The sequence below is a fragment of the Dasypus novemcinctus genome, chromosome 23 (genome assembly GCF_030445035.2).
Source record: "Dasypus novemcinctus isolate mDasNov1 chromosome 23, mDasNov1.1.hap2, whole genome shotgun sequence".
NCBI lineage: Eukaryota > Metazoa > Chordata > Mammalia > Cingulata > Dasypodidae > Dasypus > Dasypus novemcinctus.
This window is the reverse complement of record NC_080695.1, coordinates 14,737,986-14,755,147: the sequence shown is the minus strand read 5'-3', so window position 1 is coordinate 14,755,147 and position 17,162 is coordinate 14,737,986. Positions and strand designations below refer to the sequence as shown.

Sequence of the window (17,162 nt, the reverse complement as noted above, 5' to 3'; positions counted from 1 at the left end):
AGAATTGATGAGCAACACCCCACCCGCTGTGCCCCGCAGGCTCCCTGCCTAGCTATGGGCAGGAGCCTCCTGAGAAGGCCAAACTCTGGCCAAGTCAGCCCCTACTTGCTACAGACCTGGAACCAGAGGCTAAGGTGCGCCACCCACTGGGTTTGGCTGGTAGTGGCTGTAAGCCTTAACTGGTTCTCTGGGAAGTGGGAAAAAAGAGCTAATTTGGCACATGGACCTTGGAGTCATCGCTGAGGAGTGACAGCAGTTGTGTGTGGATGTGTCACATACACTGCTTTGTGCAGCCTAATGGGGGAAATAATGGATCCAGAGGGTCATTTGCCACATCAAAATTAAACGCGATGGCTCCTGCCAAGAAACGGGTAGTAAAAGCCTAAGTTCCCAAATGGATTGAGTAATACAACTCTGCGTTAAGGTCATTAGTGTTTTTCTAAAGGAAAATGGAAAAAAAATCTCAGTGAAAGAATATTAAGAGGCATCATGAAACAAACCACATCTTGCAATTTAGTACACCGTCAAGGAAAGACAGAAGAACGTACTGGGCAGCCAGTGTTCCAAGGCACAGCATTACAGTGACACCTTAGGGCAGTCCATGCTAGATAGGCAGTTTCCGAAATTTTAAACAGAAAAGGAAACCCTTTAGTGACAGTAAAAGAATATAAGGCTTAAACAGTTACAAATAAAGCATCTTCCCATTTTTTAAGAAATGTATTTTTTTTAATGACTACAAACATATTTTTCCTGCAAAACAGGAAAACACTCATGCAAAAGAGGATGCTACCACCTCATCATCTCCACTTGTCCAGGACCTCGAGTGTCTCAGATGACAAGGACCTAGATGCACCGACGACAGAGACGAGCCAGGAGCAAGATGTAGATGATGACTGCATCTCAGGACAAGAAGCTGACAGGCCCAGGATATAACTCAATCCCAGGTCCAGAGGATTCATGGGAGGCTCCACGGCCCTCTGCACGTGGTTCCGAAGATCAAACACATTCGCTGATATGGAAGCTCCATGAGGTCTGGGATTTTTCTCCCTGCTTTGTTCACTGGTGTACTGAAAGCACCTAGAACAGTTTCTGGCACACAGGAGGGCCTCAATAAATATTTGTGGACTGTATCAAAAGAAAATACAGAGAAAAGCATTTTTATCAAATGTAAAGTGCCAAAAAGAATAGGGTGTTTATATTTGTTCATCTTTCAGACTCGGTTATTAGATCTTTTTAAAGAATTGAGTTTTGAAAAAATACTCTCATGTTTATCCAGTGATCAATAGCAAAATATTCTTCTCCTAACAGTTGGTGTGTTGATAGTTGTTATGGTGTAAGAAATGAGAAAAGGAAATTGTACAGATGAGGTTAGAATGTTATAGTTACAAAGGGGGTTAAAAATAAAGTAAAATAAATGAGGCTGCCTGAGGGAAGATCCCAATAGGGTAGGAATGGATCCAGGGGGCCTGTGGTGAGGGCAAACAGGTGAGCCCAGCACACCCACAGCCATCATCTGGAATACCATGTGTGAGGACGTGATTCCTGTGTGTGTCCACCACGTCAGAGCTCCCTGAGAACCCAGTCTCATTCACCACTGTATTCCCAATACCAGGCACAGAGCAGGTGTTCAATAGGTATTAGTTAGATGAAAAAGAGAGTGGGGGAGGAAAGTGAGAGTCTGAGCTAGTGATCTTGCAGGCAGGACATAGCTCTCAGGAAAATGAGGTTCAAGCTGCCAACACGGGGTAAAATTTTGCCTTTATTAAAGGTTTTCTCAGGAGACTGGAGGAGAAAAACCTCAACCTGAATTGAAACTCCAGAAACTGGCAAGAAAATTTCCCCCAAACGGGTAAGAAAAACTGTTAGCACCACTTGCGAAAGAGATGTGAGAAGCTGTGCTTTCCAGAGGCTCTAAATAAACCAGGCCTTGCCCATTTCCTCTGACCGAGAGTGGGTGGGAAGAAAATGGGTCAAAATGCCTTCCTGCCCCCTCACTCCCCTAACCCCCACCAAGCCCTTCCATGAGTAAAGACAAGTGACATTTCTCCAGTGAGGTTTCCCTCCACTTGTCAGTGCTGCCTTCTCCAGTACCTTCCATTAACAAAAAGTGAAAAGGCAAGGGGGGTGGGTGGGGCTGGACCTTTCAGCAGGGTGCCCGTACTGCCCCTGGGGTCTCCTGGCGATGCTGAGTTTTCTGGTGCCGATTGAGGATGGACCTCTGGTTGAAGCTTCTCCCACAGGCAGGACAGTGGTAGGGCTTCTCTCCAGTGTGGATCCTCTGGTGTCTGACCAGGCGCTCCCCTTTACTGAACCGTTTCCCACACACCTGGCACCCGTACGGCTTCTCCCCCGTGTGCGCCCGCCGGTGCACGGCCAGGTTAGCATTCCTGCTGAAGCTCTTGCCACACTCGCAGGTGTAGGGTTTCTCCCCAGTGTGAGTTCTCCGGTGCACCTGAAGATGCTGCCTTCGACTGAAGCTTTTCCAGCAGTCACTGCACTTGTAGGGTTTCTCTCCTGTGTGGCTCCGCTGGTGGACCTCAAGGTGGTGTCTCTGGCTGAAGGTTTTCCAGCACTCGCTACATACATAGGGTCTCTTTCCCAAGTGGGTTCTCTGGTGCTTCATGAGGTACTCCCTCAGAGTGAAGCCTTTCCCACACTCAACACAGCCATAGGATTTCTCTTCTTCATGGGTTCGCTGGTGTCTGACAAGGTTCGAACTCCGACTGAAGCCTTTCCCACATTCAGGGCACTGAAAAGGCTTCCAGAAGGAGTTGTGGGATTTGAGGTCATCAGGCAGAGGTATGACGCCATGCTGAGGAGGAGGAAGCCCAGGCATGTTTCCCACAGAGCTACTGGGCTGCTGCTCACAGGTCCTTCCAAGCTCAGGGCTCTGGAGAATGGCTTCCCCAAACCTCTCTGGCGTCATTCCAGCAATTGCCCCTTTCCGGTCTTCCTGCTGGGTTTTCACCCCCTTCTCCTTGCTCCCAAGGCCTACAGGGAGAAAGGAGATTCAGATTGGTGCTGTAGTTGCTACGAAAGAAAATCTCTAGGTTAGAACTTTGCTTCTAAGGGTGTCCCATTAACAGTACGTCTTGTTTCTCCTTTGATCAATGATCTTAATATATTTTACTTTCACTGGCCCTAATCTCAGACTTCTTTACTTCTTTCCATCTCCAGGACTTTTACAGAAGCGTCTGTCAAGTTTTAGCACCTTCCCACTTAACTTCCTACAATTCAGACTTTTGTTTCCTTGAACATATAACTCAATTATTTCTTCCAAGAAACATCCCCTGCTTATTGATTATTCTCTTATCCATAGGCTCTTTAGCACTTATATAAACGCAATTAGTGGCTTTAGTCTGCCCTTGTTTTTATGTAACCTTGTAAGTGCTAAGTTACATGCATCTAAAAAGAAAAGAATAAAAACAAAAGCTACATGCATCTAGACGTTTTGCCTTTCCCAACTTATTATAAATCGATTTCAGTAATGACCAACTACTTGCAGCTCCCCATATTCTCCATACGCTTTCTCACCTCTCTGCCCCTGCTCACTCTGCTCCCTCTACTGAACCAAGTTTATTAATCCAGGATCCTGGAAGCCTCATACAGGGTCTGACTCTCGAGGCAGATGCTCATTACTCTGGATGAATGAATGAACCCAGTTTGTCACTGAGGTCCCTGCATTAGCATATTTATTAGGAATGCAATGACCATGAATGCCACTGAAATGTCCCAACCTCAGCCTTCTGTCCTCACTCTGATCTCTCTTGCATTCTCTCTAAATTAACAGAACAACTGTTTGTAGAAGAACTAGGGAAAGAAGGGGAAAGGAGAGAGGGGTAGAAGGGTGCTGGGGAGCAAAGAGGCCAAGAGGGATATAAAAAAAAAAAAGATGAGTCACACTTAGAGGTAAGAGAGAGTCCTTCTGGGCAAGACCATTAGAAAGAAAACTGACATTATATGCTCCTGACTTGATAAAATATGAAGTGCACATAACTTAGGATTTACGCTTCTGGTTTGCAAACTTTTCATAAAAGAAAGAGGGTACAAAACGTAAATGTAAATCTCAGAGTTTTCCTGGTGCACATAACCGTGTCAACAGCATCCAGTTCAAGAAACAGAACATGTCCAGCACCCAAGGGCCCTCTCCTGGCCCTCCCAGGCACTACAAGCTGCTCCAAGGGGTGACACGCTATACTGACTTGTACTGCTGGAAGCACTTTTGCCTGTTCTTGAATTTTAGGTAACTGATTCATACACTGTTCTGGCTTCTGCTGTTCAACATTACTGTGGTGGTTTGGAGCTGGGAAGCCTACAAAAAACAGGTCCTTAATCCATTCCTGTGGACGTGAACCCTAGCAAATGGGATTTTTTGATGACGTTAATTCAGATGCGGTGTGGCCAAGAATGGCTCCTAATCCTAATACTGCCGGCCTTACAGGGAAGGTCACAGAGTGAGAGGAAGCCACAGAGGGAGCAGCCAGATGCTGAAAGTCAACAAAACCTGGAAGAAAAGGGAGAGGTCAGGAGAAGTCACTATGTGCACTGCCATGTGACAGAAGCGCCCAGGATCGAGGATCACCGGCAGCCAGCCCCAGAACACACTTTGGGAAGAAAGCATCGCCTTGATGGTGCCTTGATTTGGACTTCTCCTAGCTTCAAACCTGTGAGCTAATAAACTCCCATTGTTAGGCCAACCCATTGTGTGGTATCTGAGTTATACAATTATCCTTATGAGATCCATCCATATATGTTTGTAATTTATTCTTTTATATTGATATAAGATATCACAAGCTACTAACTTGACTGATGTTCCTTTGCGTGGTCTCCAGTATTGGATGTGATGAATAGTCAATTTAAAACTAAATGTAATGTATGAACCTTAACTGGACCCTGAGGAAATCTGCATATGTGCTAGATGTTATACGTTATGAAATTTATGTTTATTTTCTTAGGTAGAATTATGATCCTGTGGCTATGTTGAGAATATTGTTTGTGGAGATGTATGCTGAAGTATTTTGGGGTAAAAGATGAAGAGGTCTCCAAGTTTCAAATTGTTCAGAAACACTCATACATATTAACAGATAAAGTAAATATAGCAAAATGGTAACAACTGTTGGATCTAAAGGGATAGGTGTGTTCATTGTCCTAGTCTTTTAACTTTTCTGCATGTTTGAAAATGTTTACAATTAATGTTGAAAATATAGCTGGGGAAAATAAAAAGAAATATCTAGCACAAATAAGATCCCAGGAGAAAGATGCATTAGTAGATAGAGGATGGCCTAGCAGTCAGAGATTAGTTTGGATATGGGATTGGCTATAGAATAATTGTGTGATCATGGAAAAAAAAAAAAGAACCTTTCTGAATCCTAGCTTCTTCCTCTTCAAAGTGGATTATACTTTCCTCAAGGCTGCTGCACACACAGAGCAGGCATGCAATGGTAGGTGGTATTATTTTAGCCCCAATCAAGGACCTGATTTCTAGCTATTTCCAGGGGCCCTCCACTTGGACATCAAATTCAAAAAATGAAACCCTTATTCTCCTTCTCTCTCTTAGGAAAACATTTCCCCCCTTTCTGTCAGCAGCACTGTCATTTTTGCAGTCCCCTAACCAGAATCTTAGATTCCTCTTGGACGCTTGTCATTCTTCTCCTTTGACAAATCTCTGACCAAATCCTTGGAAACACATCTCGGTGAAGCCCCTTCTTCCTGCCACCATCCTGCTTCCTGCTCTTACCCTCACACCCACAGGACTTCAATTCACTCGCAGTCGGTCTTCCTACCTCCAGGCTGACTATAACCTGCTGCCAAATATCTGTCTACAGTAATGCCTGTATCAGGTTACTGTGACGAAAACTTTTTAAAAGGAGAGAGCCCATAATTTCAATGATTGGCCTTACCCTACTGATCCCAACTTCTTTCTTACTCTTTCTGAAAATTTACCTTTCGTGCCAGTGCCCTCACTCTCTTGTGAACACACCAACTGATTCCTACATTCATGTTTTTGTACACACTATTCCGCCTCTATTATTCCAAATTGTCTTCTAAATTCCTGCTCAAGTTCTCTATCTATATCAATCTGAGCCTTCTCCAACTAATCTAGTGCATCCTACTCATACTCCTACTGCAATGACAATCCAGACCACAAGTTTAGTATTCCACCATTCTATAATGAGACCAGAACAAGAACCAAAGGGGATCTGACAAGGCATCCGGTGCAACACCTCCTGCATACTCCAGGCTTCTTGACAGATGAAGAAACTCAGGCCCAATCCTAACCAGCTCTTAACAGACGAGCTGGAATTGCGAGAGCGAATCACAGCAAGACTTGAAGGATGACAGTTGGCAGGTGGTATACTTCGGTTATTCCAAAAGAAAGAACTGGTGAGAGGGCCAGCATTACAGCCAGAGACTCTAGAAGAGCCAGAAATGGCCAGAAAGGTGTGAAGCCCTCTTAGGCAGGCAGGGCAGAATCCTTACCCCATGAAGTAGAGATTTGCCTGAGGGGACTTGGGTGCTGGCCCCTCCTTCCGGGCACACTGCACGAGCTCCTGGTTTGCGCAGTCACCTCTGAGGGTTTCTACATCCTCTGCCATTAGAGAAACTTTACATCTCGATGTAAAACATGGGGTAACTTTGTTACTTCCATCACTGTCCTAGAGTGACAACCCTGCACTGGACCCCTGCCACCCCCACCCAGCCCAGTGCTCACCCCGTTATTCCACAATGGATTATAAGCACATGCATTTAGGCTCTTCGCCTTACCTGGAAGGGCCTTAGGGTGCACACCTTTATTTCAACTCTTCATAGTGAGTGGGAGAATTCTGGGTACACAGTAAGTGCCAAATAAATATTTGGGGATGAATAAGTGAATGAATGCTGACTGATTCATAAAGGAATTATTTAATAATATCAATACAATTAACAAAAGTACCTAACACTGCCAGGCTTGCTGAATGCCTGGATGTATTATCTCATTTAACCTTTACAACTCCAAGAGTAGTGTTTATGAGTATCCCTATTTTACAACTGAGAAAGCTAAAATAGCATTTAAGAAGGGAAAGTGAGTTGCCCAAAGTCACTATTCTCTCAAGCCCTGAAAGAAGTATGGTTATATTCTCCATCATCCCTCAACAAAGTTCCACGCGGGAAAAACGTGAGGTTGGGTCAGTACAGATTATGAAAGGAAAAAGAGGATTAGAGAGGCACCAAGCAGAGGGCCTTTCTGCAGCATGCTTTATTTCCTTTTCTAGCATTCTCCCCATCCCATCCACCAGGGCTCATCCAACACCCTCTTACTCCAGTGGTCAGCAAGCCCCTCTAAGGCCTCCCGGCTTTCCCATTCCCTGAACCCTCGCTCCACTCGGCTCTCAGCTCACTCTTCGTGCCTCCTCCTCTCCTGCTGCTCCTCCTGCGGATGAGATGGCTGTATGCTCCCACTCTCCAAAGCTGCTCAAACCTGGCCACTTGAGGCAGGCAAGGCCTGGGCTCTGCTTGCTCTAAGACCCTGGTCCACATGGACTCCTTGTTTCTCAATCCTGCCGCACACCCTAGTGCCCTCCCCTACACACACTGCAGACTCTGACGGTTTCACGTACGTGAGTCCTGCCCACTTCCCTGGCCCAGCAGAAAGCTTCTAACACAGGATCTGTATGCAGCAAGTTCTCAACAAATACCTGCTGAATGAACACGATCAGGTGATGCACCTGCATCTCTCAAGCCCTGGGTACCCGTCCATCATGGATACCAAGTGGGGGGTCGGAGAATCCTAAGGACCGACCTGTCTCATTTCAGCCCAAATAACTGCCTCCTGTTCGCTGCTCACTGTCTGGTTCTTCTCCAACACAGGAATGTATCCAGCCAGTTCCTTATATGTCTTGGTCCATCCTCTTTCTTCGCAATCCATTTACATCTCTGGCCATGAAATCCCCTTTCTCTGTCAGCAGCAACAGACTCTGAAGTCTTTGGGCTCTGACAAGAACCTGACCTGTAAATTTTTAAGTCTTTGTTTCTTGTCTGTGGGGTGAAAACGAAGTCTTACCTGGAGATGAAGCCCCACAGCCCTCCGGCTCCACGTATTCACCGAAGCAGTCGATCTGGGCTGGGGTCACGTGCCTCCACTCCTCCTCGGGGAAACCCAGGGCCATATCTTTAAACGGCCCAAGCCCCTGAAACAAGAGGAGATTGCTCTGGACCAAGAAATAATCCCTACTGGCTGAGTCTAAATGCAGGAGGGAACACAGTGGCCACCACTCAAGGGAAAAGCAGTGCAGGAAGACATGAAGATCATGGCTATGGGCTTCCTCTCAGTAGTCTTCCTCCTCGGTTTTACAAGTAACATCACTGAGTCAATCTAGGGTATATCCTGGCATAAGGGTCAATGCAAATTTACAAGTAGGGACAGCAAAGGAGAGAAACAAAGCTGTTGTGTCCATCAGAACTGAAAGACAGAATAACCTGACCACATGAATGGCTCTTTGCTGTGCAGAGCAATCCTGGGGAAGGGGAACCTCACTCAAAGCAACGTTGCGATCTGCAGAAGGGCACACTCACGGCTCACCTGGGATCCAGCTGTCAGGAACCCAGCTGCCATCTCTTGGTCCCCGGTGTTCACAGCTGGGAGGCCGGAGCCAGCCTGAAGAAGAGGCAGAGCTGAGCAGGGAAAAAAGCACAAGAAGGTTTACTTTGTTTTGCAGTTAGCTCAGTCAAAGGTGTCCACTGCCTGACACACCAACCTCAGGGACCATAAGGACACACCGGCCAGCAATCACTGTGGGTGGACACTTTTCCAAACCAGGGGTCTGGGTGTACCCTAACCCACACTCAGCTGGGAAGATGGTCCCAACCCAACATGCCCTGTCCTTTCAGGACTATTCATGCTCCCAAGTCACACTCAGGGAGAATGCTTTTGAAATTCAGTACCAAATAAAGTCCCATGTTATTCTTAGGGCTATGGTTTGTCTGCCTACCTTTAAAATTATCCCTTCATATGTCAGCTGCATATTTCCTGGTGATTTCTAGAAGTGATGTGAGGGAAAGGACAGGAGGGAAAATGATAAGAGAATATGATTCCAGATAACCCCTCAAGAACCAAAGAGTCAAGAGCCAGAAAACAATTTCACTTCATCTGCTTCCTACTGAAGTGGAGGGAGTAGTCAGGAACTCAGTCACACCTTTTGAGCAACTTAGTTTATTTACTGATGGCTTTCTAAAGGAAAAGGAGGGGGGCAGACGGCAAAGCAGAGTTTCTGTGCTCTCACTTCCTTACTGTGTGCATCTTACCCTGCTCCTGGAAAGCCTGGGTCCCATTTCCGGGGTTTTGACTGAGCTGCTCCTCGGTGCCTTGGTCAAGGCCTTGAACTCCTTCCCCTTGGGGCATGCCCCACTCGGGCTTCACCTCCACTGGCCCCAGGTGGACATCTGGTTCCCAAGGGCCTCTGCAAAGTGCTGTCTCCTCCTGCTCTCCCGGCACATGGCATGGAACCTAAGAACAGTTCCCAATACCATTAGAAGGAGGTCTGCGTAAGGCTGTCATAAAGGGAGGGGAGTTAAAGCTAACAAGAAAACGGAGAAGAGAGCTACTCCAGCCATGGGAGTGGGGGGGTGGGGGGGTTGTCAAAAGCCAGCTCAGCGCTTTCCCAGGCATCAGTGAGGAGGGATCCGAGAAAAAGAAGTTAAACTTTCTCGATCAGGCTCTGGGAGCAGCTTTTCTCTCTCCATGGCATTTTGCAAGGGTCTAGCTGCCTGCCTTGACACTGATAAATTCCACCATGAACATCATACTGACCAAATACTGTTTGGTTGAGAGGAACTTTAGCACAGTGCACACACAGCTGGGGGGGAAAATCCCAGTTAGAGATGCTAAAAATAAAATATACAAAGCCCAGACTCTCTGCTATGAATTACCTAATGAAAAAAATTACTCTGAAAATAGCAAGGAAAATTCAGAGGGCTTTCCCCCAGAGACACACTTACATAAACTCAGGTCCACTTTTAAGCTCCTGAATTAGGAGTAAAAAATTTTAAAAGTCCCTTAGGATTATATAGGAAGCCAGCAGTGGATGCAGTGGGGAAATTGAACATCAACTTAAGAATGATGATCATTTGTAGGGAAAAGGGGACTGAGTCTACAAGGGACCTTGAAAACAATCCCAATTGCCCTCCTTGGATTTGAGACTCCCAAAGAAAACAGGGCCAGGCCTCTGCCCCAATGACCAAAAATGAGGCTAAATGTCCTTCCACATCCCTGCACCTCCCCCTGGAAATGGCTTTTCTTGCTGAAAAATCCACTGCCCCTCCCCCCCCCAAATACCTCAGGGAGTCTGGGAACAGAACCTCATCCACTCCCAGTGCTTCCTCAAACCTTTCCGTTCTTTAAAAATCCCCTTCCCGCACGGACAAAACAAAACCTGGAGACCCCTCCTCACCCACCGCCTTGGCCTCCAGTGCCTTCTTGGTCAAGTCCTCCATCATGGCCACCACGGCCCTGCCACTCTCTGGGCCATGCTCCCGAATCCAGGCACAGAACTCCCGGGGCAGGATGGTCAGGAACTGCTCCAGCACCAGCAGCTCCAGGATCTGCTCCTTGGTGTGCAGCTCCGGCCTCAGCCACTGGCGGCAAAGCTCTTGCAGCTCCCTGAGGGCTTCCTGGGGCCCTGCTGCTTCCTGGTAGCGGAACTGCCGGAACCTCAGACGAAAAGTCTCAGGACTAGAGTCATCCCTTCCCCTTCCCCAGGGCAGTTCTTTCTCCAGTTTCACGACAGGGACACCCATTTGCTGCTGGGGATCTTCGGCCATCCCTGGATGTTCTTTAAGCATCTTCACGCTCCCTCTGAGAAGACTGAGGATCTGTTGAGAAGACCAGACAGGCAATGATAACAGCATAAATGACCTTTTAAGAATACGAAACACCACTCAGCTAACATGGAGGTGAAGATGGTCAACCACCACACCGGGGAGCCAAGAGTGCCTACAACTGAAAGCAGGAGAACGGCATCCGGCATCCATATGGAATCTAAGCCCCCTCTTGATATAGATGTGGAGTGGACACGGCCCTTCTACGGTCCACAAGATGGAGGAATAGGGTATGGATTAGAGTGGACTTACTGATATTCTATTCATGAACTATTGTGATTAGTAATCGAAGAAAATGTGGCATTGGTGTGGACAAAGTAGCCATGGTGGCTGCTGGGGGTAGGGAGTGGAAGAGATGTGATGTGGGGGCATTTTTGGGACTTGGAGTTGTCCTGGGTGGTGCTGCAGGGATAATTACCAGACATTGTATGTCCTCCCATGGCCCACTGGGTGGACTGTGGGAGAGTGTGGGCTATGATGTGGACCATTGACCATGAGGTGCAGTGGTGCTCAGAGATGTATCCACCAAATGCAATGAATGTCTCATGATGATTGAGGAGGTTGTTGTTATGGGAGGAGGAGTGAGGTGAGGGGGGTGAGGGGTATATGGAGACCTCATATTTTTTGAATGTAACATTAAAAAAATAAATAAAGACAAAAAAAAAAATACGAAACACACGAAAGGTCTACCAGTCCCAGTTTTGTCCTACATTTATACACATCCTACTGGACAACATGGAAATTACCTTCTATGAACCATTTTCAAAAGACTGAACATGTGCACTGAAAGTCATGTCAATTCAATTCAGTTAGTATTTGTTAAGCACCTAGCACATGCAGAAGGTAAATTTAGAATGTGTAGGCTCTGGAGAACAGATGTGGCTCAAGCAGCTGAATGCCTGCTTTCCATATATGAGGTCCCAGGTTCCCCAGTACCTTAAAAAAAAAAAATGTGTAGGATTTAGTTTATACTCACAAATAGCTTAGGATGTCTCTAGGGAGATAACACAACAATCAAAGAACAGTGTAAGAGGGTTATAATTTGGTTAGCCACCAGGGCCCATTCTTCCCACATTAAAGGAAATATATATTCAACACACATATATGCCAGGCACTCAGAAACTAGAAATACAATAGAGAGCTAGACAGTCATGGTGCTTGTCCTCTTGGAGCTTCTATACTAGTGCAGTAGACAAAAAAACCAAATAAGTAAAAATTATAGATGGAATAAGTTCTAGAAAGGAAAAAAATGGGGTGCTCCGATATTGGGGGATGGTGGACTTGGAGAATGCTTTTCTGAGGGAATGGCACTTAGGCCGAGATCCAAAGGATGAGAATGAGCCAGGCATTCAAGGGCATTCTAGGCTAAAGCCTCGAGGCTAGAAATTTCTTGGCATGTCCAGTCCAGTCAGTTTAGTGGTTGAGGGGCAAAGCAGCATGAGAAGAGGGAGAAGCAGAAACCAGATTAGCCAGGGCCTGGGCTACACTGTGGGATTATGGGATTTATTCTTATTTCTTATAGCAATGGGAAGCCACGTGTTTCACAAAGATCATTTGCCTGCTGTGTGTGAACAGAGAATAGTTTAAAGAGAGCAAAAAGGGAAGCAGCACTGACAGTGGTCCAAGCAGAAGATGAAAGTGGCTTAGATTGGGGTGGTGGCAAAGAAGCAAAGGCAGATATATTTTGGAGGTAGAATTAAATTTGCTGGTAACCTGGATGTAATGGTGTGTCTGGCTTAACGAAAACAATGGAGCAGCATATATACCATTACTACAATTAATTGAAAGCTTGTGAACTTCTATAGGCTTTATCATTTGGAAAGCATGTGAACACATTCTCTCATTAATATTTAAAACAGTTCTGTATGATCGGTACCACTCCCACTCCTTTTCAGATTAAAAAAAAAAAAATGAGTGTAAGAGGTTGGATGTCTGGACAGGTCTGTCTCCTAAAATAAATGGTAAAAATAAGAAAAACAGGAAGTCAAAAAAGAGAAAGATTAGTGTAGGTCCAAATGTTCATGAGAAAGAAGAGGTTGTACTGGACTAGAGGATGAGTACAATTTACCTCCATGTTAGAGGAAGGGGTACCTAGGCTCGGGAGAAGACTGGAAGTTGAAAGAGAAGAGCCTGCATGAAAAGGGAAAGATAACCTAACGAGAACAGAGAATGAAAACTATTTATAGCAGGAACTAGCAGAGAACTAGCTAGAGGCACGTCCAAAGCGTCCGCTTAATATTCTATCGGGGGTACGTGCATTTATCTCCGTATTTTATATTTTCAGACTATTCGTTCTGTCTGCTGCAACAACTGAGATTTCTCTTTCATGCTTTTGCACCTAAGGCACATCTCCGCTACCGCATTTATCACACTACAGTGCAAATGTTTACCAACGTGTCTCCCTCGACCAGATTCCCAGAAGGCAGGAAAGGTCCTCATTCATCTTTGTAGCTCTGGCGCTTGACAAAGAAAAGGTGCTGCAGAGTTATCCTTTATAGGAGTGTCCTAAGCCTTGTTCTAAAACGACTACTTTCACTTTTCAAAGAGTTCCGATTTGGTTCGACATACCCTCGGGTTCGCGAACACCTGCGTGAAGCCACCCTGGGCCGGGCGGGATGCGCGTCGCTCCTACCTGGGCCTGCTGCGGCGCGGGCCCTCCGGTCCCCGACACCGAGGGCCTCCGGGCCGCGGGAGGCAGCTCCCGGCTCCTCTTCAGCCCCGCCGCCGCCGAAGTCCGCAGTGGCACCACAACCAGTCCCCGCCGCCCGCCGCAGCCCTCGCCCCGCTCTCACCCCGAGCCCCGCAGCAGCGTCCCGCCTGCCCGAGCCCAAGGCGGACCGGAAGTGAGCCGGGACGCTGTCAGACCGGCTTGTAAGGAAAAGCCCCTTCCGTTTCCTCTCTAGGAATCCCGGAGGTCGCTGAGTCTCGATGGTCGCTCGCCGCGTGAGCTGTCTGCTTGCTGCCCGGTGGCTGGGAGCTCGTTGCCGCGTGGCCCACGGCCCTCCTCCGCTCTCGGTTGCCGGGCTGCGTTCTCTTTGTTGCACGGACTCGGACACGGCCCCTCCTTCAAGGGGCTTCAGGGTCCAGGCGGTCTTCAAGTATTTATTCCCCGCTTTGGGTGCACTGCGATGAAGAGAAGCACCAGTATTATGGGGTCTCCACCCGGTGTAGTGTGTATGTGTGTGTGGTGGAAAGGAGGGCAGGGTTGGCTTCCTGGAGGAGCTGGCTTTCGAGCTCAGTTTTGAAGAATGAACCAAAAAGTGAGCTGAGGGTGTCGCTAGCAGAGGAGTACCACTTAGGGAGGAGGAATTACTGGCATTTCCACACAGTTAAGAGCTCCTAGAGCAGCTGGCTAAATTACGGGTTTTGAATGATACCCTAAAGGCAATGGGTGGGGAAGCGGATTTGGCTCAATTTACAGAGTTCTGCCTACCACAGGGGAAGTCCAGGGTTCAAACCCAGGACCTCGTGACCCATGTGGCGAGCTGGCCCACACGCAGTACTGATGCATGCAAGGAGTGCCATGCCACGCAGGGGTGTCTCCCACGTAGGAGTGCCCCACGCGCAAGGAATACACCCCATAAGGAGAGATGCCCCACGTGAAAAAAGTGCAGCCTGCCCAGGAGTGGTGCCACACACACGGAGAGCTGACACAGCAAGATGACGCAACAAAAAGAGATACAGATTCCCAGTGCTGCTGACAAGAATACAAATGGACACAGAAGAACACAAGGCGAATGGACACAGCAGACAACTGGGGGAGGGGGGAAGGAGAGAGAAATAAAAAATAAATCTTTAAAAATAAAGGCAATGAGAAGTCCCTGAAAAGTTTAAATATTTAAAGATTTTAGAAGGATGCTAAGGAACATGCCAGAAAATCTGAGGAAGAGGGAAGGAAGGTGAGGTAATGAGACCACTGACAGTTGAGGTAAAAACAAATTAAATGATGCAAACCAGAGGGAAATGGTAAGAGATGGAACTGAGGAAGTCAGTGAGCAGAGGAATTGCAAGGAGAATTTAGTGTGAAACCTATTTGGGAGGTAAAAGTGGCAAGGTTTGAGGATTGACTAAATCTGGAGGATAAGGGAGTCTGGAGTAATGTGTAAATTGCAAAGGTCACATATCAATAGTGGTAGAGACAAGCGGTGTTCACTGGGACACGGAGACTGATATGACCACAGGCAGAGAATTTATTGAGAAGCTCTCCCAAAGAAGCGGGTCTGAAGAACAGACTTCAGCCCACTCCTGGAAGGAGGGGATTTGAATTTATACAGAACCTTCCTAGGTGGGGAAATGATAGTCGGTGGGAGGGGGCTGAGGGTCCGAATGAGGTGCAGGGGCCAATAGGAAGCCCTAGAGGTGAAAATTTTCCCTTGTATGGCTAGAGGGTAGTGGGTTAGGAAGTTGCATTTTCTTGGAATGCTGGAGGAGCAGGCGTTTCTTTGATCTGCAGGGAGTAAAGGATTTCTTTATCTCCCTTTGATATGCAGGTATTGAAGATTTTCATCTTCCCCTGATATGCAGATAGTGAAGGTCTCCATCTCCCTTTACTCCCCCCTCTATTCTACCGTGGTTTCTTTGTTTAACCTGTGGGGAAGTGCCATGCCCATAGGCTTATGCCAGAGGGGTTTAGCCCTCCCGCATATCCCCATTGCATATCAGGGGAAACTGAGCTACAGCTTGTTAATTATTGCAAACCTCTAACAAATAGGATAAGAATCAACTTTTAAAAACATAACTGGTTATCTGGAAAGAGAAAGTTGTATCCATATCTTATAGCACATATCAGGGCAAACTCCAAATGGATCAAATATTAAAATGTAAACATGAAACATTTTTAAAGTGTCAAAAGAGAGCACAGGTGAATTCTTTTATAATCTTGAAATGGCAAAGTTCTAGTTATAACAAATCCAGAAGCCAAAAGAAAAGAATTTTACTGTATAAAAACAAAAAACTTCTGCTTGGAAAAAATACTGTAAACAAAATCAAAAGACAGATCACAACACAAACTGGGATAAATATTTACAACTCACATCACAAAGGGTTATTCTCCCCAGTAAAGAGTGCCCAGAAATTGCAAAGAAAAAGGCCAAAAGCCCAGTAGAAAAATGAGTTCATAGAAAAAAATATGGCTATTAAACATATGAAAAATATGCTCAATTTTACTTGTGGTAGCAGGATGCTGTACCTTACCTATCCAACTTGCAAAAAAACAAATCTAAATGTTTAACCAGAATCTCTGTAGTTTTTGGCAGAAGCACTGAGGGCAGGGAAGGTATTTCCATATCCACAGAGAGTGTCTATTCCAGTAAAAAAAAGCACTGCCCCATGATAGAAGGGATTCACCATTCTGTATTAACTTTCCCAAATAAATATTATTGCATTTCAATAGGTAGATTTGAATATTTCAGTGAAGTCTTCTTGAATTATATAGCTTAAATATTTGTTCTGTTCCTTTCAGTTTTTTGCCTCAGGGTCTCCAATTTTACATATATTGCATCCCCTTTGCCTGTCTTTTCACCTCTTCTCTAATCCTTTTATTTCATTTTCTTTACTTTTCTTATACTAATCCCTTATGTCCCCTTCTGTTCTTCCTATAATATCTATTCTCTTTGGTGCTTGTTGTAATTTATGATTTATGCTCCCCGCCCCCCCCCCAATTCTTTCCTGAGTTTTATCAGTTCCCATTTCATATTCTCCTGTTATCTGATTGTTTCTTTAAACAAAAGCCAGGATTCCTGTGAGTCTCATATTCTAATTTGGTTTAGAAGGACTCATTCTATCATTCATTTCCTTCCTTCCATTCACCATCAGTCATGGTTATCAAGGATATTGTGAATTGCCTTCCAAGGTGATCTTCCTTAAATCTTCTATCTTCTCCTTTAATGCCCCCCCCCCCGATGTACTTTCCATACCTTCTTTATCTCTCCAACACTCATGCCCCCGTGTTTGTTCCTAATCCTGTTCACAGCCATTCCATCGCAGAGTGGGTCCCTTCCAGACTTCTAAAAATTAGTATTTGCTAATGATTTTTGGAATCTTCTACCACTAAAACTCCTCTATAGTCTCTCAACCTCACTGTACCTAACATGCCAATCTGCTTGTTGCATGCCTTCCCATACTGACTCTGCTGGTTTGGGGGTGTTTGGGGCAAAAAATACATATTTTGGAGCTGGCAGATTTTCTCTGATCCTAGTTTTACTGCTCATTATTGCTCTAGTATATTTTCTGAGGAGGAAGACTCAGAACTAGGCTGTCACCATATCCCTATAAGAAAGTCCCAAGAAAACTTTTAGAGAAAAACATAA

The 17,162-nt window shown here is 46.0% G+C and overlaps 1 protein-coding gene across 2 annotated transcripts; it reads right to left on the bottom strand.

The window, feature by feature from the left end:
- Positions 1–704: 704 nt before the first annotated feature.
- ZSCAN25 (zinc finger and SCAN domain containing 25) lies at positions 705–13,699 on the bottom strand. Of its 2 annotated transcripts, none has more exons than XM_004462679.4 (6): positions 13,423–13,699; positions 10,432–10,848; positions 9,283–9,484; positions 8,561–8,652; positions 8,042–8,168; positions 705–2,991 (listed from the first exon to the last, which is right to left on the bottom strand). In XM_004462679.4, exons 2-6 carry the CDS (start codon positions 10,816–10,818, stop codon positions 2,144–2,146), a joined length of 1,656 nt encoding a protein of 551 aa, XP_004462736.1. In that variant the 5' UTR covers positions 10,819–10,848; positions 13,423–13,699; the 3' UTR covers positions 705–2,143. The 2 variants fall into 2 exon arrangements, with proteins under 2 accessions (XP_004462736.1, XP_004462737.1); XM_004462680.4 differs by having other exon boundaries at positions 13,487–13,699.
- Positions 13,700–17,162: the final 3,463 nt, after the last annotated feature.